At 37.9% G+C, this 26,421-nt stretch overlaps 1 protein-coding gene across 11 annotated transcripts; it reads left to right on the top strand.

The window, feature by feature from the left end:
* Positions 1 to 1,932: 1,932 nt before the first annotated feature.
* LOC136825688 (uncharacterized) lies at positions 1,933 to 25,980 on the top strand. 11 transcript variants are annotated; one of them, XM_067082405.1, is made up of 4 exons: positions 4,483 to 4,573; positions 10,857 to 10,964; positions 13,900 to 15,339; positions 17,624 to 19,618. In XM_067082405.1, exon 3 carries the CDS (start codon positions 13,911 to 13,913, stop codon positions 15,315 to 15,317), a length of 1,407 nt encoding a protein of 468 aa, XP_066938506.1. In that variant the 5' UTR covers positions 4,483 to 4,573; positions 10,857 to 10,964; positions 13,900 to 13,910; the 3' UTR covers positions 15,318 to 15,339; positions 17,624 to 19,618. The 11 variants fall into 11 exon arrangements, with proteins under 11 accessions (XP_066938502.1, XP_066938513.1, XP_066938505.1 ...); XM_067082401.1 differs by lacking the exons at positions 4,483 to 4,573; positions 10,857 to 10,964 and adding an exon at positions 1,933 to 2,085; XM_067082404.1 differs by lacking the exons at positions 4,483 to 4,573; positions 10,857 to 10,964 and adding an exon at positions 1,988 to 2,090.
* Positions 25,981 to 26,421: the final 441 nt, after the last annotated feature.

Here is a 26,421-nt window from a genome sequence, read left to right as displayed (position 1 = left end):
TGACGATATGGCCAAACTGATGATTTTCAAAGAGAAAAGTGCATGATCTGTCATATTTAATAAAAAAAATTTTACGAGCTCATTGGGAGCAACTATCAAAAAAAAATCCAAGGGATAATCTTATGCTCCTACAATTTCATGTTTTGAATTTCCTTCCCAAAAATCACTTCATCTGAATGCTCTCAAAAATATACTTGAGAAAGGTCATTTTTTTTTAGCTTAGAGTGATGGATGAAGACATTGTGAATGAAAAAAAATTACTGTTATAGGTTTGCAATGGTCTTTTCAGATGGAATCACTGAAAATTTCCGTTCTTAAACATTCTAAAGTAAAACAGCCTGTTAAATACTCATCAAACTGCTAGTTTTCGAATTATGATTATGGAAGCTGCTTAAAAGTTTTACGCATATTTAAGTAGATCGTTCATTTGTCTTTATTTCTGTCTGCGACATCATATTGCATTCCTTTGTATGTTGTGTTCATACATATATATATATATATATATATATATATATATATATATATATATATATATATATATATATATATATATATATATATATATGGGTGTGTTTGTATATATACTGTGTGTGTGTATATATGTATATATATATATATATATATATATATATATATATATATATATATATATATATATATATATATGATGGGAAAGTACACCTTACAGAAACAGTTGACTGCGTATCACTGACGTCATCAGATTCGCAGAATCAATATACACAGTTACTACCAACACCAGATACACAGTGGGACTAAAACGTACTCTTTACACACTCATCGAACTGCACAGCCCTCATGAGCTGAATCGTGTATGCAACTCATCGTTTACAAATCAACTTTCGATTATGGAAACGTCAGTTTACTTGAAACATTTCCTGGAATACTTATCAGCTAATTTACCCAGAAATGCAATAGGATAAATAAGGGATCAATGTGGTAATACGTTTATTCCGGTTAGCCAGAGGAAATCTGATCGATGATGAATAATTTTGATTATATCCTTACCATTTTTTGCTTCTGGGTATTATCAGTTACTCGTTTTTTGTTATTATAAAACTAGAAAAGCAACCGAGGAACTGATAGCATAATTTGATAAGAAAATGTTAAGAGGTCTCTATGAACATGCTTAGAACGAGTTATAGATACGTAGCAAACACTGACAGTGAGATAGAAGACATCTGAAACAAATTTGTTATAATGAAAAGGATAATGTCAAGACAAAATGGTCCGAGTTTTTGATAATTCAAAAAGTTCTGTCATGAGTGTAAATGAACAATACCATAGCAAATAACAAACAATTGGTTACGTAAACCGTTTTGTAAATGTATACCATTAATGACAGAGACAGCTGGCAAATTAAGTAGCTGACGAATGTATGTGACCAACACCAAGTTGGCACATTTTTTCAGTGCCCAAGGTCAACAGGTAGGGCAATCTAATGCCAATTTCTAGCTGGTATCAACCCGGTATGTATCGACCTATGCGTCACCTCCGAGATGCTAGTACTAAACATGGAGGAAGCTCAATGGGACGCCGTGTATAGTACTAGCCTCTCGGGGATCAAAGCATTATATACACCCATTTCTATATATTGCTATATATTTCTATATATGAATAAACGATACCTTTGATCCCCGAGGGGCTAGTACTAAACACGGCGTTCCATTGGGCCTCTGCCATGTTTAGTACTAGCACCTCGAAGGTGACGCATAGGTGGATATGTACCGGGTTAATACCTTTCTAGACCAGGTCCGAAAAAAAAAACAAGAAAACAAAAGCGTAATCTGAGGAAGTCCAACTTCCACAATGACGTTCAGTAACTTTTGTTATTTGTATATATATAAAAAAAAAAGATTTTCGCAGAATTGGAGTGGCTCTGATAAAGACAATGTTGATACTAACAGACGACTGTCATCGGAGATTATCTGAAATTTGTGGTCTGATAAGCAATTTCGTTCGTTGCCTATCACGTCAGTCAAACGACTATAAAAGCATTATTTAGTTGTCGTCATCCAGTCTTCAGCACACGGTGCATTCTTCACTTTGCTCTGCTTCAGAATACAGGTGAGGTGACTTCATTCTGGGTTTTTTCGCAATGCACATTCTCTCTGGTGTTAGTTTGAAAAGACCATTGCGTCTACACATAGCATTTTGACACGACAGGTTTTTCCAAAGTGGCAGGCTACCCATACTTACCAACTATTACGGATTATGTTCCACTAACATCGGTAACCAAAATTAGATTTCGTTGCCCAAACTACCTCAAAAGGCTGTCAGGTGGAAATACACGGCTGTGGACACAACAGATAAAATTGCAATAGAAAAACTTTCCGATCTCAGCTGATTTTTAACATGTATCTTTTCAGTCGTGAGCGAAAAAGACAGGTATGCTACCTGAGTCTTCTCCATTGCTTTTATCATAAGTTTATCTCTATCCTGTGAGTGACCTCTCTTATCACAAGGTTACTTGCCACTGAGCGGTGTTGCCAGACAGTTGATATCTAACGAATAGTCATGTCATCAACATGTCAGTCAGTTGTGTGAAGAAAATACTCTTCCACCGGTGGGTTTGAAATTCTCTATGTTTCTGTTTTTCCCGACTCTTATAACCTCCTTCTCCCTTCCTTTATTATTAAGTGGCCCCCTTCCCTCCAAACCTAATACTTCCCAGAGCATAATGAGATAATCTGTTGATATCGTTCTCGGTAGCCCTCTGCTGGGACCGCGTTCGATTCTCCGATCGGCCAATGAGGAATTAGAGAAATTTATTTCCGGTGATAGGAGTTCATTTCTCGTTATAATGTGGTCCGGATTCCACAATAACCTGTAGGTCCCGTTGCTGGGTAACCGATTGGTTCTTAGCCACGTAAAATAAATCTAATCCTTCGGGCCAGCCCTAGGAGAGCTGTTAATCAGCTCAGTGGTCTGGTTATCACTTAACTTAACTGTACCTCCGTTCATATTCTCTTTCTTCTATCTTACTTTCCACCCTCTCCTAACAATTGTTTCAAAGTGCAACTGCTTTGAGGTTTTCCTCCTGTTACGCCTTTAAAGTCTCCTCACTCTCAATTTTCCTTTCAGCCCTGACTGACCTCATAGGTCCCAGCGCTTGGGCTTCCGGCCTAAATCGTATATTCCATCTATCTATCAGACTCTGATACCAGCGTTACATTACTGTTAGTTTCTGTTATGTTTATTTAGTATTCACTTCTGTATACAATGGAGTAACGTGCGTATATTCCGTAATTTGTATAAGGTGTAGTATATGCCTCAGAGACTGTGTTTTCTGGGCCAGTCTTCGCTTACACTGGGCCATCCAGATTCCGGATAATTAACCAGTTTAAATTAAGGAAGGATTATTTTTCACAAAACCTACCCTTTTCTTAAAGTATTTTTTTATAGTATGCTCTTCAGCTACGCACCATATACTTTTATTTATTTTAGTGATTTTGTGAGATATTGTTCATTGTTATGGCATAGATGTTGTTCATATTTTTTTTTTTTTTTACACATTTTCCTTGTGTAAAATAAGCATCATGTTATGTAAAAAAAAAACTGAACTTCACTATATGAGACGTGTTTTCTAAATGTTCCTAAGATGTAACAATCTGTATGAAGATTATAAAAACATAGTGTTAGTCAGCTGATCACGTAAATACAATGCGCCTATTTTTCTGCCCGAGGAACTCGCTCATCTTCAAATACTCCGGCTTTACGGCATTAGTTACCAATTATTAGACTTTCTTTTTACATGAAGCTTCTCTCCCTCAATCCTGCAGTATCAAACTTTCATCCAATAATATTTATTGCCTTTATATCACCAGTCGATTCCCTGTCAGTTTGAAGCAGCATTTCTCAAATAACTGGATACTAAATAGGAGGTTGGCAACTGTTTTCCAAAAGTAAGACGACTGATCAGGGATGCCAACTGCACAGAGATGTCCTTGGAAATATCATTAGGTACTGTAGGATCAGGGGCTCTCGTGAAGTTTGCACTCCTGTTGTTATCGCTCAGTTTCAGAATGTTTCGTTGGTCATGTTGGCGAAATAGGCAAACTGTCGAAATCCACTGACTATTTTGATTATAATGAATACCTTCATAATTAACAATAAGGAAGTTTTCATATCCGAACGGAGCAATTCGCAAGGAATTGCAATAATTTGTATCGCTATTTTATTGTAACCTTTCTTGTATACGAAAAAATAACCCTACTTATATTACATATATGTCATTTTTTCTTTACATATGTATATATATATATATATATATATATATATATATGAATACTAATAATTACATAATATAACTTAATGAAAATGATAATAACAACTGCTGTCATATTGATGGATGTCTGTGCGTATGACAACTCGTAGCAAACACGTACCGGATACATGACTTGGCAACTCTGTTGCTGTCAGCACAACATCTACACAGTTCTTAGCCGTTACCAGTGTGAATGAGACCCGCTTTAGTAGAAGTTTACATCAAGTGACTATGGTGGACACAGTCGATAAATTAACAACGAACCCTTGTGAAAATTCCTCGGTAAATGTAAGTACGCATCCATATTTTGACATTTCTAATTTAGGTTTTGGTATCTTGAGTGCTGGATGTATGTCCCAAACTAGGAAAGAACTGTGAGGCCAACGGTTACCTTGGGGTAGTACGTAGTGTAAGTACGCTCTCACAGTATGAATGTGCGTAACTGTGAGGCCAACGGTTACCTTGGGGTAGTACGTAGTGTAAGTACGCTCTCACAGTATGAATGTGCGTGAAAGCTGAAGGCGTAACTACCTATTTTGACTTGGTGACAGAAATTCGTTAATTCTCCCAATCTCCGTTTCCCGCGTTATTAAGGATGGGAATTTTCAAATAGTTTATACGCATACGCGTATATATACGCATGATAGATTGTGATTAAAATACGAAAGTCGAAGTTGCCACCGCTGCCAAACCAGAGATGAGCTCTTGGATCAGAAAAATTACATATTTTCGTGTACCCATACAGAAGGCTCGCTAGAGGCGCCTCGAGCACCCTCACCTCCCCCGACCTGACTCACCCACCCTCCACCAACATAGACATATGTGCTGTACGTCGCAGTGCACTTGTGCTCTACGTTCGGGATAATTCCACCAATATTCTGATATTAGTTTACACTTTAGGGGACTCTTCACACCTTACTCTTTACTCTTTCGAATCATACATGGTTTACAGTAGTTCATCATTCTGCGTTCTTTCCTTAAGACCAACCACCGCTATTCTTCTTCATGTGTCTTGTACCTAAGTCCATCACCCCTAAATTCGCGAACTTCCTGCCCAAAGAATTTAAACTTGAGCGAGGCTACTTACCACTTTATCAAGGTCTAAGATATTGATCTTAAAGGTGACTGGATTCGCTCGCTTGCAACATCAGCAAGACGAATTCCCATTTTTACGACTGGCAAAACTTTAAGCCTTCCCAAGTAAACTTTCGCCATATAGGCCTAAGCTTGATCCTTTTTTGTGAGGTTTTATCCAAATTTCTTTGATGAAATTCGGATTTTTTCAAGAAAATTACAGAGACAATTCAGCAAAGTTAGTCACCTCGCCAAAAAAAAAAAAAAGGCTTCTTGGACTGACGTATGAAATCATCAGCATCAGCATCATTGTTGTTGTTGAGTCCCTCTCGTGGGATCTCATTTGGTCCACCTTGCAGACTCCATTTATTTCTCAATCAAAGTTTACTTACTTGTCGACGAATTTGGTCTACCGTTTTTAAGAGTTTCTACTTTGCTTCAACGTTAGAAAGCTGCCAATGGCAACGTCCCGCGTGGAAGGCAAAGCAAACGTTGTTGTGTATGCGTTGGAGGCAATCGATTATGGTCGACTGTCTACCAGTGCTAAATTCAAACCTTAACGTGAGGCAGAGTGTGATCTGAGGAAACGTTAAGTTGATCCAGCTCGTTAGGGAATCGAATATATAGGCTAATGATTTTTTTTTTCCCTCACACCGTGAAAGATTGTTATAGCAACGCATATCGTGGCGGTTAGCAGATTGAGGTGCTTTATCAGCATATCACAGTGACTCATGCACTCATGATACTCGGACTTCAATAATATCCTCTCTCTCTCTCTCTCTCTCTCTCTCTCTCTCTCTCTCTCTCTCTCTCTCAGCGGAGTAGTTGCCAGACAGAAGAGGAAATTTATTACCGGTATTAAACACGAGCTTATGCAAATATTTCTATAAACATGTGCATTTTAAGGCTTCGCTAAAATAACCGTTATCATTCAACGGGCAAGTAAGATGGCGTATATGGGATGGTGGGGGAGTAGTCGGGGATATGGGGAGGGAGATGGAGCTGATCAGTCCACTCGTTACTCCAAGCCAGTGGTTCTTTTTGCTTTCAAACATACATTGTCAAATGTAACTCACCATTGGCTTTAAAAATTTTCTTTTAACTATTAAATCTTTTAACTATTTCCGATGCGCAATTTTTTGCATTATCCAGAAATTGGCTGCAGCCCATGTGATTTATGTTGAAATGCAATAATAACAAAGGACAATATAACCTTATATTGCCAGAAGTGTCATTTATTAGTTAAGTATACCTTAGTTTAACCAGACCACTGAACTGATTAACAGCTCTCCTAGGGCTGGCCCGAAGGAGTAGACTTATTTTACGTGGCTAAGAACCAGTGGGTTAACTAGTAACGGGACCTACAGCTTATTGTGGAATCCGAACCACATTATAGCGAGAAATGAATTCCTATCACCAGAAATAAGTTCCTAGTGACGCCATCATTTTTTAAGGCTACTTCAGTATCAGTGACATAAAATTACTTTTATAGTTGCGTGAATGATATTGTGAAAATGCGAAACACATTTGATATCTAAACCAAAAATCAATTTCTGTTCGTAATAACTGGAGAAGAATCACCACACGTTGCAAAATTAGGCTATAAGACACAGCAGAATGTAATTGGGCTCTTGCTTGTTCTTCTCAAGTGTCCGAAATCTGCTTGGATCATCATTAGTTGAATCTAAAGATCTCGAACGATTCCATGCAAGATCTTTGGGTGCGTTGCCTGGGCGGTGAGTGATTACCGGGCTGGTGGCGTATTGTGGTGGGTCGCAGCCGGGCGAGAAATGGGCATTGGGTTAGTGGCCTCATTCCAGAAATGACTTGCTGAGATCTGGAAGGTTAATAATAATAATAATAATAATAATGTTAAAATTGATAGAGTAGTTGAAAGAGTAATTATCTCCATATTAAATATACAGAGACAGTATTGTTTTAGTACACGCTTCTGTCAACGTCAGCATTTTTCGCTCTGTGTTTGCGAGATACGAAAACGGTGTATTTTTTTTCAACGAGTAATGTCTTTTTAACGCGTCTGTCAGGGATTTTTTCCCCTTTAAGCGGTATTCGTGGTTACTGACATTTTCCTTCTATCAGAGTTCGTGAGGTTATCGGTGATTGATTAAATGGTTCGGTTAATATTGGTGTTTATATAAAAAATTAATATTAGAATATGAAACGTACTCGGTGTTATATTGAATGGTTCATTTAATATCAGTGTTTGTATAAAAAAAAAACTCAGTGTTGAAATATGAAATGGAGATCTAGTTAGCATAAATGCATATCATTTTATCTTTATCGAATATGATAACACAAACGATAACGACAACGCCACTCATAAGGGCAATTACAAAGTAAAACTGATGCGGGAAGAATTATTCCAAGCGGTGGACATCGGAATTCTCTGTTTAGCTCTGTTCGGTGATTTCGTTTCCCCCCTACTTCCAGGTCTTGGAATTCTCTGTTTTCTGTTTTCCTGACGCCTGTACGTTTTTTTTTTTTTTTTTTCCTTCGGGTCTGGACAGGAGAAGGTAGGTACTTTAGGTTCCCGTCCTGTTGGTTTTTACCTCTTGGTACAAACGCAAAAAAATGTGAACATTTCTTCCTTCCTCTGTGTTCCCATGTTCGTTTATTTTGCTTCATTTTCAGAGGCAATTTCGTCATCACCAAAGAAGAAAACTGTTTAACACTCTCGAGCTTTATAAAAGCAGTTGATTCCTTCTCAGTTTTCTATTTATTCCAGACCTCGAGTTGTAGCGTTGAATAATTTACTGACAGGCAGAAAGGTATAATTCCTCTCTTACCTGTCCTCTGGCCTCTTTTGATCTAGCGTTATTATTATTATTATTATTATTATTATTATTATTATTATTATTATTATTATTATTATAGTAATACCCAGTTTCCCTTTAATCATCCTTTTTATTATGCCAGTGTTAATTTACCAGATTGTAGAACGAATCGGTTTTAAGTGATCTGTTGTGAAATAATGACAATTGGAAGAAAAGCAAAAATAATCTTTAAAAAATTAAAAAAAAAAGGAAGACGAATCAAAATGCAAGTGTGACGATGAAAAGAATTGCAACATCAGGTACCGGAAGGAAAATGTTTATTTTTATCTGCGGTCGTCGATAAGATAACGCATGCATACTCCGGTCGGCGCAAACCACTGATGTGTTCCTCTTGCTTGTCAGCTATTAGTCATGTGATTCTTCTTATCTCAAAAGTCACGCCGTGTTCAAAACAAGTCGTGAAAAACACTACTGCAGCGCGTGAGACGGAAGCCATTTTTGCGTAGAACCACCTATTTTTTGTTTTAGATTTTTCTCGTCTTCGAACATCTTGAGGATTGAGTCTCGGCTGCCTTCTGATTTGCGCGAGTATGGGACACGAATACAAGGGGCTTCTGTCACTGACTGTGTTGTTTGTAAATTGACTCTCCTGGTCATTGTCTTGTGAGGAATTGCTTTGTTGTGCTAGTCACAGTGTTTTAGCATTTGCACATTTGACATTGGAAGGTCTTTTCTAGTATTTTCTCATGAAGAACATTCCATTTAGAGAATCATTTCCATATTACTGCCTTTTAATGATAGGAAGACTTACGGGTAACGAATATGGCCAGAGATTTTTCGGACTGTTATCAGTCTACTCCTCATTAAATGTGATTTTTCTTTTTTCAACAAGTTCTTCAGTTTCGTTTAAATCAATACTTCCGGGTTAGATATTAAGACGAAGTCAAAGTTCAATACAATAATTCTCAAAATATGTTGTAGGTATTTTCTCATTGGAGGTAAACCAACTAAATTTTTTGGTATCGACATGTAATATGTACTGTCATTAATTGAAATTACTTCTGGCTATTTTTTAACCAGTCAGTTGTAGTCATATACTGTCATTAACTGTGAACAACCTTGACTATTTTCCAGCTAGCCAAAGTTAGTCATTTATAAACCAGTGCCGTGGCTACTTTTCATGGCACAAACACCCCGGCCACTTTTCGGCGGGCAGTAGATCGCAAGGGCCTGCTTTAAGCCAGTTTGACCAATTGCATCCAGTTGGGCTGTCTTGGCGCCCCTTGACTCAGGGAATCTAGTCGTGTCAAGAACGCATTGCTTTTACTTGAGTTATTAATCCACTAATTAATTGTCAAAAGCAGTAAAGTACTTTTCTCAAAAAGTTTTTAAAGTTGACATGTATTTGTGTAACAATTATAAACAAAAAACTTGTACAATTTTATTTAGATAATCACTTCGACAGTGGCATCAGAAGAAAGGATATGTACCATCCTGAAGCCTTCAAAAAAGTTTTTTTGTAATAGGCAATAATAGCATGACTCATTTAGGCTATAACAGTATGTGATTTTTAGAAATCCATAAAGATGTTTCTAACGTGCTGTTCATTTAATTTGAATGTTCTTGCTTAAATCATTTCATAGTGAGTAAGGTAACTTTTTTTTTTAATATGTGCTGTTTAAAAGTTTTCTACAAATTTTATTTGCTTATGTGTTAAATGTAGCTTTGATGTATTTCGTACACTAACTCACTTGCCCTTTTTTTTATTGCTTACCGTTCTGCTATATAAATGTGAATAAAATCAATAAAAAATAAAAGTATTGTATCTCACTGATATCACAAACACTGGCCCAGTGTACAGTCGCTCAAAATTTCTAACGCAAGACATCTCTGACTACTTTTCAGTGAGCTCCAAGTAGTCTTGAACTTATTAACCAGAGACACCTCTGACTGCTAGTCAGTTGCCGCTACTAGACTTGCAGTGTACTGTTAGCTTGATAAATGAAGACACCTCAGACTATGCTACAGCTATCTACATGCATTCATAGTCTGTTATTAACTTGAGAGATGCCTGATAAGGTTTCAGTTAGCTGCATGTGGCTATATATATTATCTGGAGGCACCTGTGAATCCTTTTCCAGCAAGCCTCATAGAGGTATATTCTGGTATTAACCACAGATATCCTTTAAGTTTTCAGTAACTTGTGTATAGTCATGTACTATTAGTAAGATTGCTTGTTTTTGCAGTAAGAATTTGCAGTTGGTCTAGTTCCCCATTTTTGCTATAAAACCTTGTATTTACACAGCAAGATGTAAGCTCAGTTCGGCAGTGCAAGAGTTGGGAGGTTTCTTTTGTACCCCTGAGATTGTGCTGTGGCTTGGTAGCAGGCCACGGACGACTCATTAAGGGCACATGGTCTGAGATAACGACATTTTATCCTCGAATAGGTCTTTTGGGTGTTTTGTGGATGATTCTTGTCATTTATATTCAGGTAAGAAAACAAAACAAAGATTCTTCAATATTTTCATATTTGCTTTCACTCACCCATTGCTTCACTACAGTATATCTCTTCTCCAGTATCAAGCTGCGCTGTCTCTTACATCATATCAGCTTCCAGTACCTGGCTAGTCTTATGATAAGACTTATGTAATGTTCTGCTTTCAGAAATGCAGAATTCAACATCTCTTGTTTTAAATTTCCAGTAAATACTTTGCCTCTCTGCCATGGTGTGGCCTGTGTCAAAACTGGTCGCACTTCTGTGTACCATTATCCATCCTGGCATTCCGCCTTCTTCCGGCTGATGTGTTGAGGTACAATAACTTTTCATTTTTTATCTGCCTGCTTTGAAGTGTGACACAAGGCATTCAGTGAATTCTGCTTCTACTTCCAGTTATAATTATGCAAGCTTTTAAACTAAAACTCTTTGTCCCTAGTGTTCATAATAGCAAACCTGTTGATTATGTTATTGACACAGCACCCCATAATTTCATAATTTTTCATTTTGTCACCCTCTAAAGAACTACTCCTTTTTCATGATTGTATCATTAGAACTCCTAATCTTCTCTGCTTTGGTATGTTATGCTGTGATCAGAATATCATTTTGCACAACTCACTTTAGCCTGAAAAGGATCGTAAGTGTACATTACATGACAGTAATTTGTATCTAACGTTTTATTCATAAGCTAATCTTACACTGTACAAGGTGTGGTTATATCTGATAGGAAATAAATCATTCAAGCGTTATTTGCATTGTGGCTGTCTTCAATGTTTGAGGTTAAAATGTGTTTTTGAATACAGTCATGTGCATTGCATTTTGATCTCTCAGCTTTTTGTGAGACGTTTTTGTGTCATTTTTATTGAGATTACTATTACTGTTTAAATAATGTGCATTCCATTTTGATCTCTCGGCTTTTCTTGAGAAGTTTTTTGTTATTTTTTATTGATATTACGATTACTGGTAGTCTTACAATACGAAATATCTTCATTACCACCTGTATATCTTTTTATAACTAAGTGGCCAAACCAATGAAAGTTTCTGTACAACTAAGGGATTCAGAGCCGATGAAACACGGTTGTTCGGCAACACCTTTTTATCAAAGCAGCGGATAAAGGTGAAAGTTGGCAAGTGTATATTTTATAACCCTACCTGATTTTTGCAAGTATTATTTAGTACCAAAGTTCGACAGTTTTGAAGCCGCTGATGCGGAACCGAGAAAATCACAGACAAGGGTCCTAAAACCATTCATGACATAAACATATGACGTCATGAGGCTCCGCCCATCCACCAGGTAAGCAGTAAGTCATTAATGCTTACACAGTCTAGTCTTCAACAAATTCGATAGTGGCCAGCCGGATATAGAATTGTCCCCTTGGTTGCAAGACTGCTTTTGTGCTATAGCTTGCCACTGCAAGATTTACTCTAGCATGAATAGGTAATGATTTCTATAGTGGGTAATAGTTACTTGGCCACTGCAGAAGTGTGGGCAGGAGCTGTTGTTAGACAATCCCCTCACTTTGAGGAGGAGTATGGAAGTTGGACAATATCCTTGGGAGCGTGGAACCATTCATCATTGCGCTAGCAAAGATGACGACGGGGATGATGACCTCTTCCTCGAGAGTGGCGACGAAGACATTTCGCAAATAAATTATATGTATAGTGTTAAACGTTTTATTTGTACATCTAAAACATATTTATTAAAACACAATGATTATAACAATATGCTCCTCATTCAAACTGATTTCAGTATATTTTCCTTTCCATGCATATCGATATAAATCGTGTTACATTATGATTGATGCTAAGTAGGTGAATAATAGCATGCCCTCAAAATCTTGACTCCTACCACTACCTTCTGTTTGCAGTGAGTACACGGGCTGTTTAGGGTGCTGTATGGTATAAAAAAAAATAAACAAGAAAAATAGCAGTGGGTTACAGTAACTGAAATAGAACATTGGCGTTGACTTTTACACCTCTAGCAATTGAGGGAAATGAGGTATCATTGCTTTTCGTTGGAATTCTACTTTTAGTGGCCACTCTTGACTTGCTGCAAATCGGAGACTATAGTGTCGAAACCTGAGGTAAAACAATTGACTGTCTTTTTGTATTCCTGCCCTGAATAGATGTAGGTCTAACAAATGAGCTATAGATTGGTTCATTATGTGGATGAATTACACACAATGAATTATTGGTAAGGTAGAAACAGTACAAATATCAAGAAAATTGAAGAATTCCAAGCTAACAACCTAGTCCCAAAAACTGCTGTGGAAGTTGCGGTGAAACCTCCACAAAGTAATAATAATAATAGTAATAATAAAATTATTGCGAATGATAATGCAATCAAGGGGACGGTGAGAAATTCTGCTCGCCATCATTGATGTCGCTGAAGCCTAGGGTGGGTGCTAACAAGGCCAAGAGAAAGATGTTTGCTCACTTCCCCCCAAAATCCCCTATGTAGGCGGAGGTTTGTCTACCTCCTCATTGCATCAGCCTGTGAATTGCCGTAATGAGCAGGTACCTCTAGGATACGTCATCGCCTACGTAGTTAACCCAGGTGGGAGGCGACTCCACCCAGTTTTGCAGACCTTGTCTCTCTTGGCCCTGGGTACTACTAATTTCAATTAGTAAATATGTCATCGGCAAGTGGGCAGAGCCACAGTAAAGAGACGTTTTCCCCACATGTAAACTTCTCTTCACTGTGGGTGGAGCCTCATGACGTCATAGGTTAATGTCACTATTGTGTTCAAAACCCTTGCCTGTGATTTTGATGGCTCTGGCATAGGAAACACAGATTTACTCTGATAAGTACTAGAACTATTGAACGTAGGTACTAAATAATGCTTGCAAAAGTTAGGTAGGGTTATAAAATATACACTTGCCAACTTTCACCTTCATCCAATGCTTTGATAAAAAGGCGCTGCCGAAAAACCGTGTTTCATCGGCTCTGAATCCCTTAGTAGTTGTAGTCCAGTTCCATAAGTTCAGTAAACCCTTAATAGATTAGCTGGCATTCATTTCTTAACCACCTCTCATAATTTTGAGGGATTTCCAGCCAAAGAACATATAAAGTAATCACATATCAGAGCACATGGTTTGGGAAGCACACTTTACTCTAGAATCTTGTAATGTTTTGCATCATCTTTGTTATAGCTTTTAACACTTACTTTGCAAAAGGTATACGATGGAAATTCGTGTTCGCTTTGCTCTCTGAATGTACCAGAACATTACATATCTTCTTCCTCTTGCAGGTAACAAGATAATGGATGAATTGCTTTTTAAATCAAAGGGACCCAAGAGTAAGTTGTTCTGGAGGCCTAAAAATGGTAGATCAATTACACTCCCCAACCACTTTTATCAACCATTTGATAAAATAGTCAGAACAGTCCATGTAGATGAAGCCTTACAAATCTGCCAGGAGAGAGGAATGGAGCCTAAGCCAATTGATGCTCTAAGCTGTTTAAACAGACGCACTTTAGGGAAAACTGATCACCCTTGCAGACGAATAAAGGTCCTGTGGTTTGGCACTGAACCTACAGGTGACAGTAATAAGCACGACTGGTATGGAAACATACAATTTGCTGCTCCTGTGGATATTTTACTAAGCAAGTGGAAATTTTGCTTTCTGGTCGAGCTAATGACAGCTAAAACGCATACTACTACACGTGTGCTTATAACAAACGGGGATTACTCTGCTGTACTCCCAACTTACAATCCACATCGAGAAGGAGGCCCTTGGTACATTAATTCACAGGGCCAGCACCATTTCTTAACTGACTGCTCCCGTTACAACAATGAAGGTTTTAATAGAAATGGTCACATTCTAGAATTTATGATAGAGGTTACTCCACAAGGGAAAGTGGGTATTTTGAACGAATGCATTATTTCCTTCAGGGAGCACCACCAAGCTTTTGACACGAGGCTTGTTTTGAGGTGCCATCGAACACAGTTCAAGAATGTAAAATGTCCCTTTCCAGTGACTAGTGCGACTGCCTCTCGAATATATTTTGATCAGCATGAAAGAATGTGCAGTGTCTATCCAATTTCCACACCTAAACTCTCGGAAGGTGCTGAAGATTATCTCAGGTGGTGCTATGGTGTGGAAAATAATGCTCCACAATCTGGTCAGTCAGTTATCCCTTCTGATCAAGAACATTTTGCCCCAAATTTCCATCCTCGTCCAATACCAAGAGAACCTGCTTTTAGGGTCAGCCATTTCCTAAATCTCCAACACCAAGGACTTGTAGGGTCAGTTCAGAACTTCTCACAATTGGTAATGCAGCAAACACGTGAAACCATTAGAACCCCCTGGGGGGTCAGGGAAAACAGATTTCAGCAAATGAGTATTAATCAGACCGGGCCTATGAATGCCCAAGGTTTCCAGGAACACGGGGAAAGGCCGTGGGATAGAAACAGCGAAGGTGTACTTACTCAGAGTGCAGAGAATAACGCAGGACTGCGGCAGCACCCACCAAATGCCCCTTCCAGGCCACGGGCTGAACAGGAGCAACAGATGCAAGTCATACACTCTTGGTGGTTGTCCCTTGATAACTATTGCCGTGATGTTCTGATGTGGTTCTGGTCCCAAAACCAACTCCGGGACGACTTCTATATACCAGGCTGGCCAACTCCTCAACAGCATCAGCGTCACAATAGGCATCATCATTGACGAATACCACAGGACTTTCAAAGTAACTTGCAATCTGTACCTGTTGAGATGATTTGGTTCTATAAGTTGACTCGTGCTATTTGCTCCAAATACACCTTCGCCTGTAGTGTGCTGTTGTGTTTTCTTTGTTCGTCGTTGTTCTGTGACGCTGAATGCCAAGTTGTGTCATTTATCTGTGCTTTGTAACGCCTTCCTTTCCTTCATGAAATATTTAATGTGGTTATCACGGATCCAAATTTGCTTTGAAGTTGCTTGCCTCCGGCACTCTGAAGAAACAGTCGTTGATCCTTGAATGACCGGCATCCATTTTGTAAAGAATGTTGAAACTGTAGTATCGTTCTTAGAAGCTGAATCATCGCTTAGCACAAAATTTGGATAGGTAGCATTTCTGCCACTTGTTTTAAAAGACTCCATCAACGTTAGGATATCATAGCGGAGATAACGGAGTGTAATATGTCACTTCCAAACTTGAGTAAAATTACCTTCATTTCATTTAAGAGACGTTGATTTAGGATACCAAAACTGTAAGAGATGTTGGTCTTTTTAACGAAAACATTTTTTATTTTTACACCGTTCTGTAAGACGAAATTTTGTATCATACGAAAAATCATTTGTGATTTGAGCTTGACACTTTGCAATTCGTTATCGTCATACATTATTTATTGAGGGGACTGTTAATGTAAATATCCTCAGCATTATGTAATTAGCTACCAGATATGCTTGAATTGTAGTCAGCAGTGAAAATGGTTTCACATCATGTAATAGATATGTTTAACCAAAAATTAAAGCAAAACTGAGATTTGATAGACACGTCTTATAAATGAATAATGATTTTGAATTTCGTTAAGTCACGATAAACATTCTTATTCCAAATCTTATTTTTTTTATTATTGTTTTCCTGTCGCTTTCATTGAAGCCTTCGTTTTTGCACTTTCACGATCAGCATTCATTTTGTGAAACACTGTCTTACATAAGCCTGCTTCGTTTGTTATCGATTTGTCTTGTATGGTTTTAGTGTCTTGCTTTGGCCTGTGTTTGAGTCTCACGCTTTTATACTTTATTTGAAATTCTCAGTTTCATGTTCGTACCTACTTTTTTTTTTATCCTCCTATCGTGTTGATAAGCCAATTAAACGAAATTTCATCAGATGGGTGGGTGACTGAAATTGGTGCATCGCTTTGGGACGGGTGTTTGATTGAAAATCAGGTTGATTTGATGTTTGTCGGTTTTCCTTGCTTTTCCTCTGAGAGCCTTGCGGAAGAAATTCCTTCTATGCAAAATCCGACTCTTTCAGATTTTTACTTTTAAATTTTTTTATATGATCTTAACTTTAATGTATGATACACACATAGATGCGTCTCTCCTCGGCGGAAACATTCGTATTGCCATACGCAGATTTAATTCCTTATTCCGTCGTCATTTATTTAGTTGTCAGTATTTACCTTCCTTCTTTGAGGTCATCCGATATCAAGATGCATTTTGACTCGAACGGAAACCAAAGTGAGTAAGACTTTATGGCCTGAACCTCTTGATTAATCAGTCCGTCTTTGGCATGTTTTTGATGAACATTAGTCATAGCTTTGTGTTCTACTCAGTTTCAGATGTTACCTCCCTGAAAAAAAATAAACCTAAAATCCATTCTACTTTTTTGCTAACCCAAACTCTTGGGATGACGACATTATCCCCATCCCCGTTCCCACCCCTATTTGCAACCCACCTGAGTTGACTGATTATCAGGTACTTCATTCTCTACTGCGGTCAGCAAGATGCATTAGTACATAATGTACCTAAAGCGTTCATATTCACTTGTCCCTTCACAACCACGAGACTACGCGGTTCCAGTTGTAATATTGGTATTAATATAAATATTTTATCATCATTAATTGGAAATAGGAGCCAAAGAGCCGCATGAAATATTGCAATATCTGTGCCTCCTGTATTGTATAATCTCTGTTTTTTTTCTTGTATTATTGTAATATCCCTCTCCAAGCCGTGCACCTTGTTACAGTCGTCTGTATGGAAACAAACTTGATACAGAAAAATTTATTTATGAATAAAGCAACCTAATGAGAGCTCAAAACGTCTTTAGTGCGTCAAGTGAAAATTTTCCTTTTTTTTACCGAATGTACAATATTATCTGTTTATGTGACTTTGATTGAATATGAATTTTACTGAATTTATTTACATTATCTACAGCTGTCTGTCAAACTTGAGAGTGAAAAGTAAGATGATTGACATCTTAGTCGTAAGAGAACTTGAAATTGCATAATATGCTCCTCTCACACTTTGGTGTTTTTCTTCCACAGGACAATGTGCGTGATGAACTACTGTTTGTAACCAACGGACTCAAACCGAGAACTTACTGGAGGCCAGGTAACAGGAGATCAATTGCACTCGGAGACTCTTCGTATCAACCCTTCCACCAAATAGTGCGGACAGTTCATGTTCAGGATGCCATCCAGATTTGCTCGCATCAAGAGATGCAGCCGAGGTTCGTTTTTGCCTGCAGTATCATAAATAACTCCTCCTTGAAGCGATCCCACCACCCATGTAGGGACATTAAAGTCCTGTGGTTTGGGACGCAGAATCTGCGAGACCTTGACAACGAAAGAGACCATGACTGGTACGGAAACGTCCAGTTCGCCACGTCTGCCGAGATTCTCCTCAAACGCTGGAAATATTATTACCTCGTCGAAATGGAAACAAGAACCAGTTACACAACCAGCCACCTGCTAGTCACAAACACCAATTATTCTGAAGTGTTGCCACGTTATAATCCGTGGAAGAAAGGAGGACCTTGGTATGTTGGTTCTAATGGCCACTATGTACTGAGCAATTGCTCGCGGTATAATAACGAAGGCTTCAACGACAAGGGTCATGTTCTCGAGTTCATGATAGAGGTCACCGATTGTGGCCAGAAAGCCATTCTAGATGTGTGTATACTGTCTTTTAGAAATCACTCCGCATCATCCTCCACCTCGAAGGAGTTTTCGAAATGCCACCAAAGTCGCCTCAGGAAGCAAAAGTGTCCATCACCAATCGGCTGCTCAGCTGCAGCTCAACAGTTCTTCGATAACCACCACCGTATTGGCCAAGTCTCTTCCATGGCATATCCCAAGCTCTCTGTGAAAGCTGAGAAGTACTGGAAGCTCTTTGCCCAGTCCCATGGACGGCGTCACCAACACGAACCAGTTACTGGTTTAACAATTCCCCTACAACCAAAGAGTGCATTTGTCTCTTACTCTGAAAACTTTCAGCGTGTTCTGTGCGCACAGAAATTAAATTTCCTTCAACAGTCTCCTGTGGAAACAACACAGCAAAAAAGCAGTGATTGGCCGCGTCTTGTTCCACAGACTGGCTTGTATTCTTCACAGCCATTAGATTTGATTCAACGAAGAAGTGATTCAAGAAATTTTGCTCAAAGTAATATGTTATTGCTGTCGAACTTGATAGTATTGCAACAAATCAAAATTATATCCGGTGGAGTCGTATCTGGTTGTCCCTTATATTATTCTTCGTCGGCAAAGAAAGGAAATTCCTAAAGAAATAAACCTGAAGTTATTCTTTTAAAATGTGCAAAAATTATATGTGGAAAATCGACAATTAAACTTTTATATTGCTTTTAATATCGACAATAGTGTTTGGGTAGCGTTTGGTTTGTCGAATATTTCGTACGATATTTGATTTTAACCAGCAAGGTTTGAATGTTGTATTTCAAACTTAAAACATGTACAAGTTATCTCAGTACCAAGTGTCGGGTAAATGAAGTGTGATTATGGAGGTAAATTACTAGGGTAGTACTGAGTCCATAGAATGTATTTTTGTAGGTACTGCCTACCATTATCACAGACCTCATAATTACCATTTTAATCATTTTCGGATGTTTTAATTACTCTGATTCACTGATGACCCATAGTGTGATAACACAAACTGAACCAATTCACAAAAGTACAACGTATCAAATTTTTAATTTGCTATGATCTTGGCAAACAAAACACTTCGTACCTCTAGTGCATGCATCCATATCGTTATCAGACACCGTGTAAGCATCATTGTATGCCCCTAGTCAAAGAATTTGTGGAGGTGCATCAACATAGGACACTGTGTAGGTTAACACTATCAAGCACGACGTTTACCTGTGTGTGCGAATTACGTACCTCAGAATTGGTCACCAGTAAATGAAAATATGAAAGTGTAATTGCACTGTGGTCATGTTATGTTCCTGTTCTCCTTGTGTAATTATTATTTGATCTGAGGCAAATGTAATAGATGAATAATAAATAAAATGAGGAGAATTATCATCTTGGTGCTATATCATCTCCTTTAGGAAGAAAGTATGAAGAATTAGAGGAATTTATTTCTGGTGATAGAAATTCATTTCTAGTCATAATGTGGTTCGGATTCCACAATAAGCTGTGGGTCCCGTTGCTAGGTGACCAGCTGGTTCTTAGCCACGTAAAATAAATCTAATCCTTCGGGCCAGCCCTAGGAGAGCTGTTAATCAGCTCAGTAGTCTGGTTAAACTAAGATATAATTTTTTTTTGTTTTTTAGGAAGAAAGTGCAAGGTCAGGCCTTTGAGAAGAAGTTTCTAACCAAGGTAGAAGTAATCTCTTGGTTAACCGGACCTCGACATTTACCTGGACACAACCGGACCACAAGGACCGGTATATATATATATATATATATATATATATATATATATATATATATATATATATATATATTAATGTTTTTTTTTAAGTTTTATATATTTTCCATGTATTAGTAAAGGATATTACAGTACTGTACTATAACTTGAAATAATCAAGCATGTTACTGAGAGAGAGAGAAAACAACTCGTATGTCAAAGTTAAAGCCTATAATGCACACACCCATACACTCTTCTCATTTTGATTATTACTGTATTTTCCCTTTTTTTTGTCAGTTTTACTGCATAATTGAAAAATACAATAAATTTTACAGTTAATAGCAGACGGAGAAACACATTCGGTATCCCGTAGTGTGTGTGTGTATAGTTATACACACATACACATTCCTTCCCTCTGGTCAAGAAAAAGGAAGACAATTATAAATAGCTCAGCGTGTTGCCACCATCTTTGACAAAATTCATGACGAATATCCGATTACTGTATGAATATTTTTAACTACTGTTCCATTGTGAATGTGAACGTTATATATGATATAAAATATATCGTAAGTGATGAAATATTCTCATGTGAACTGTTATGATATGTGAGATAATCATGTTAAAGTCAACTAGAAAAAAAAAAAGTAATGTCGTCACCATTGATGAAATACAGCAATTAGATGCAAAGACGCACACAAGCAAAGCTTCCGTGAATTGAGATGAAATGAAAATCATTAATTACAATAAAAAAAAAGGAAAATGTAATCGTTTTTACCGTAATTACTTTTTAGGAGTGTTCTTAACATGAGTTTGCTGTAAAAAGATAAATCAATGATTATAATAAACCAATATTGATGGTAACTCTTTAAATAATGTTCTTAAAAATAACCTACTGAAAGACCTCAGTCCACGGGGCAATATGAGTGATGTATCAATATTTGGCTTAATTCAGGCTAATTAAGGTTCTTTGCAGCGTGCCGTAACCTCTTTCATCCTTTTACTGTACCTCCGTTCATATTCTCATTCTTCCATCTTACTTTCCTCAATCCTCTCCTAACAATTGATTCATAGTGCGACTGCCTTGAGGTTTCCCTCCTGTTACACCTTTCAAACCTTCTCCTGTCAATTCCCGCTTCAGCGCTGAATGACCTTATAGGTCCCAGTGCTTGGCCTATGGCCTAAAGTCTATATTCGATTCGATTCGAAACACAGGGAATATAAAAGACAAATTTACCAAGTTATAAGTAAAACAAATTAAATATACTTTATATACTCATGCGTCATCTGGTCTCGCGTATCCTGTGACCCTTAAAATTTCGTTTCCAAAACATGGCGTCATCACAAATCTCATGCATCGCGATTTCTTCCATCTTACTTTCCTTAACCCTCTCCTAACAGTTGATTCATAGTGCAACTGCGAGGTTTTCTTCCTGTTGCACCTTTCAGACCTTTTCCTGTCAATTTTCCGTTTCAGGGCTGAATGACCTCATAGGTCCCAGTGCTTGGCGTTGGCCTAAGTTCAATGTTCAATTCATGTATCGCGAGCTGCATTTTCGTTAGCCCGCATAACATTAGCCTAACTTCTTTTCCTTCGTGATCCCATATTCTTGTTAAATAGACAAAAGCAAAAAAATATAACTAGTCGTTACTAACTGAGCAGATGTCATTTTTGGTCGACTGTACTTTACTAGGCTATGCTTGTAGAGCGAATACCAGTTTCAGCAGATTATACTAAATTAGACTTACACAAATGGATACTGTAAGTGTAACACCCAACCTAGGCCAATAATTGATACATTTTGTATCTTGGGTATAGTAATACAGTATGATAACTGGTAGGAAAGTTGTTGTATATACACTAATGATAATTAAACCATATCGGGCTGTGAGTAAACCTACCTACCGAACTGTGCGTCGTATGTGAGAGAGAAAAAAAAAGGTTTTTCCTTTTTTTTTCAAAGTATTTATACAGTTTATTTTGTTACAAATATGTTCAAAAAGGTAAATATTTCCCTTTTGCATAAAGCTTCAGTTCAAGTTGTGATGTTTGTTGTTTATAAGTTTATTGAGTGTTATAGTTATGTGGTGTTGACATGGCAGGGGAGGTTCGGGTAAGCAGTTGCCGTTTTGCGCTCATAAAGGAGTTGTTTTACTTGCACTTATCGAGAGATTACTTGAAGTGGTTTCCATGTAAAAATCATCTGCACGGTAGTGTAAGAGAACTGTCTGGAGGACAGCTGTCGTTCCACTTTGTATGTGTGATGGCATAGTGTTACAGATTACGTTCTAAAAGCGTTATGGTTTTCGTGGTCCAGTTGATAATGTTGAAGAGGCTTTCTTATTGGTGTTCCGTGAAGCTGCCTGCCTGTGTTGGGACATTTGTCGTTATTCCGGTGGTTTGAACCTGTGATGGGAAGAATGTGGATGTTTCAGTGTCAAAACTTGGAAGAGGGGCCACAGCTGAAGTCACAGGAATAAGAGGGGTCAGGTATGACACAGAGAAGTTAACACGATGAGCGGCAATGCTCTTTTGAGCCATATCATCGGGTGAATGGGATCAGAAGAAATCAAATAATACTATCTACATCAAGTAGAAAATATGATGGAACTACTTTAGTAGAGAAAATGCTTTGTTATGCTCAGAATAGTAATATTGACGATGACGTTTTGCATTGTTTTTTATTTTGCACAATAAAGCTAAATTTTTTAATAATAATAAACCAGTAATAAAAATGTGAAAGGTGCTTTACTAGTAGAATTTGTGTATCAGTGAGAAAAATAAAATTAGGCCACAACAAAGCATTTTATACCGATGTAGTTTCATCTTTCCAAAAGTAGAAATACACAGACTTGAATTTATAGAGAACGCCGACGATTACTCTCTCTCTCTCTCTCTCTCTCTCTCTCTCTCTCTCTCTCTCTCTCTCTCTCTCTCTCTCTCTCACTAAGGGATCTTGAGTAGTTTTCATCTTTGGCTCTTGATTTTATATATATTATGGAAGTTGAGAGAGAGAGAGAGAGAGCATTTTCAGACAAAATATGACGAATGTTTGCATGTATGAGAGAGAGAGAGAGAGAGAGAGAGAGAGAGAGAGAGAGAGAGAGAGAGAGTGAAACCACTGAACTGCAAAATCAGGAATCGCTATATCAGGAAGGCATAGCAGTATTTACATATACATTCTTCTTCGTTCTTAATGTTACCGTTGTTTGAGGACCATCATATTTATATATGCCATATGTTGTGTGGAAATACTGTAACTCCTTATCATATTTAATTTTCAGATAAAGGACCAATCACTCGTTATTTCACATTTACTGGGTAAAGTCGAGTAAAGGACCACTCTGATTCTATTCTACACTTCTGTGATAAGGGTTTCATTATTTTCCCTCTCAACGTACAACTTTATCGGCATAAGGCGTAACCCCATGTTAGTAACCTCTCGTCTTTTCAGAGTGATCCAATGGACGACCTACTCTTCGAGAAGAAAGGTCCAAACCCGAAGGTGCTTTGGAGACCACATCATGGAAGACCAATCGCTCCCAGTTCTTCTTCTTCTTGTTATCGGCCGTTTCAGCAGATAGTGAGAACTGTTCACGTCCAGGACGCCCTTCAGGCTTGTCTGGATCAAAGACTACAGCCTACGCCCATCCTCACCAAGAGCGTCCTCAACAGGTACCATCTGCAAAAATCAAATCATCCTTGTAAAAACCTGAAGGTTTTGTGGTTTGGTACGCAGCCTCCACACAATGAGGAAATGCATGACTGGTATGGAAATGTCCAGTTTGCTGTCTCGACAGATTTTCTCATCCAGCGCTGGAAGAACTTCTACCTTGTCGAAATGGAAACAACTCCTAAGCACACCGTCAGCCGCATACTGATCACTAATAGTGACTACTCGGAGGTCTTGCCAGTCTATGACCCACGGCAAGAAGGAGGCCCTTGGCACATAAACTCAAGTGGCCATTTTGTCCTCAGAGACTGCTCCCGTTACAACGGTGAGGGCACGAACGAGAACGGCCATACACTTGAACTTATGATTGAAGGAAAAGTACGGGATCAAATGGACATCTTGAATGAATGCAGAATAACATTTCGAAATCACTCCAAAGCAGTGGGAGACGGAGAACACCCAAAGTGTCACCGTAGCAGATTTTCCAGGAAAAGGTGCCCTTCGCCACTGACGAGCTTAGAGACCTCTTTGGTGTTCTTTGATCAACATCAACGAATGGCAAAAATCTCCTGCGTTGCAACGCCTCGACTGTCCGAGAGGGCAGAGCATTATAGGAGATTTTATTATATGAGAGTCACAGTGGCTATTCCTAATAGGAGTTTTCTACCCATGTCTACGAATCGGCACTGGACCCCAAGTTTGCCGTATCATTCTGGACTAGGCGGTTCCCCGGCGTTGTCAGCCCACATAGGCAACCTGCAAGGCGCGAGGCATACTGGTTTTTTTAGAATATTCTCGTCAATAGCAATTCAAGAGGCTCACAAGGTTTATATGCTCTCAACAAGACGAGAATAGAAGGAAAGATAAAGCTTTATTAACCAAATAAAGAGCAGTAAAGCGTTTTACTATCAAGGACCAGTTTCTTGGGGATTCAGCATTCAAACTCTGAAGTGACAAATGTCAGAAGACCTCCATTTCATGGGGAGAGAGGCGGAAGAAAAACAAAGGTTTGGCCAGACGTACGAAGTATTTAACATACAAAAGCACAAACTCTTCATGGGGAAAACAATAAAATAAAACGATATTCGAAGCTTCAAAACCAATAGGAAAACGAGTCCAAAATATCTTTGCATAAACAGGATATGGTAGGTTGCAGAGGCTGGGTTTTGAGGGGGACTCAAGAACAGCAACAGAAAACTGGATTCTTCAAGGAAAATGTCGACAAACTACCATGCGAAAAACACTAACTTGTTTAGATCTTCTGAATGCGTGAACACTCCCACTCTCACTTAAGTACAGTTCATCTAACCAAATGCTTCTGTTTATCATACAAATGATTTCAAAATTTATCAACAAGTTCTTAATTTATCGGGGTACCAAACTGTGACATTATAATTAGTGACGTTTCTGTGGTTCCTGTAGAGACCGATCCACAGAACAAGACCCCGTGTTTGTACAAGACCAGCTGAATCAGTCACCTAAAGAAGAAGAATGATTTACCATCGCCTTCAAAATGCCTTGCGATTACCCAGAAGGATCATTTACCCTATCTGGAACAGATAAGTGATAAATGCAAACCTGGGTTGAAAAACTGAATGCGAAATTAAATCAACGCAAAGGATGTATAATTAGCCTGAGGTAAAATGGCAAATGTCTCAGGCGTGACGTTGGAGTTTGTCAACATCTTTTTGAAAGGAAAAGTTTTGAGGGTATTAGCCTTCAAAGAAAACGTAGAAAACGGGAAACTATTCTTCCTGTGTGACTAAATGAACACCAGCAAGGCGCCGAAGCAAATCGGTTTATGAGATCTTGAAGCAAAGTTATCGCATCTCAGTTATCTTTGAAGATAACTGTTGAATGCGTTAACTGATAGGACGTTTCCTAACGCCATTTTTATGCTGATTATTTATAAATTTGATATTATAACGAGTACACCAATGACTGATATCGTGAGACAAGAGATGGAGAGTCATATGTAAACATCTTAGAGTTCATTGACATTTATCAGGTGATTTCTGCATGTCATAATATTCATGCCGAGAACAATGCATGACTTGTGCAGCTTAATGAGTATAATGACGTCCCGAGAGTAGAAATTTCATTCAAAGTTGAAATCCACGGGAGTTGCTATTTTCGATTTATGGACTTGTTTGGAAAACTCGAAATGAAAATATGAGTATAACTTTGGTGTCTAAATTACAGTTTTCAAAAAAAAAAAACTTTCATATGACCATGTTCTTACAATTCTAATTCAAACGCAATTCATGGAATTTTATGTAATAATTGAATATAGTATAAGTAATTAGTCATAGCAAGCTTGCTTACGTGAGACTGGGAGACACTACCGACATTGTAAAAGAAAAATCACAATTGGTCTCATCGGTATGACACAGAAATCTTTGAGTTAGTATGTCTACTTATTATTTTAATATCTTTGCAAAAAACTGTATTGTTCCCTTTTTTTTCATTATTACGTGATAGCACATATACCGTATAACAACTCATAGCTCTGATGATTGTACAAAGTGAGACAAGGAACCATAAATTTATATAGGACGCAGATATGTTAGCCCATAAATTGATATTGCTATGGAATATAGAAGAGAATAGACCAGAAAAAAATCATTAGTAATTAACATATATATATATATATATATATATATATATATATATATATATATATATATATATATATATATATATATATATATAAATGCTGATCGTTATCATAAAATGCACTATGGTACAAAATCACCTGTTTCTGTTGCACAAAAAAAAACTTTTTTCGCTTACCAGAATGCCAAT

The sequence above is a fragment of the Macrobrachium rosenbergii genome, chromosome 39, assembly GCF_040412425.1.
Source record: "Macrobrachium rosenbergii isolate ZJJX-2024 chromosome 39, ASM4041242v1, whole genome shotgun sequence".
Taxonomy (NCBI): Eukaryota; Metazoa; Arthropoda; class Malacostraca; order Decapoda; family Palaemonidae; genus Macrobrachium; species Macrobrachium rosenbergii.
This window is presented reverse-complemented; position numbering and strand designations above follow the sequence as displayed.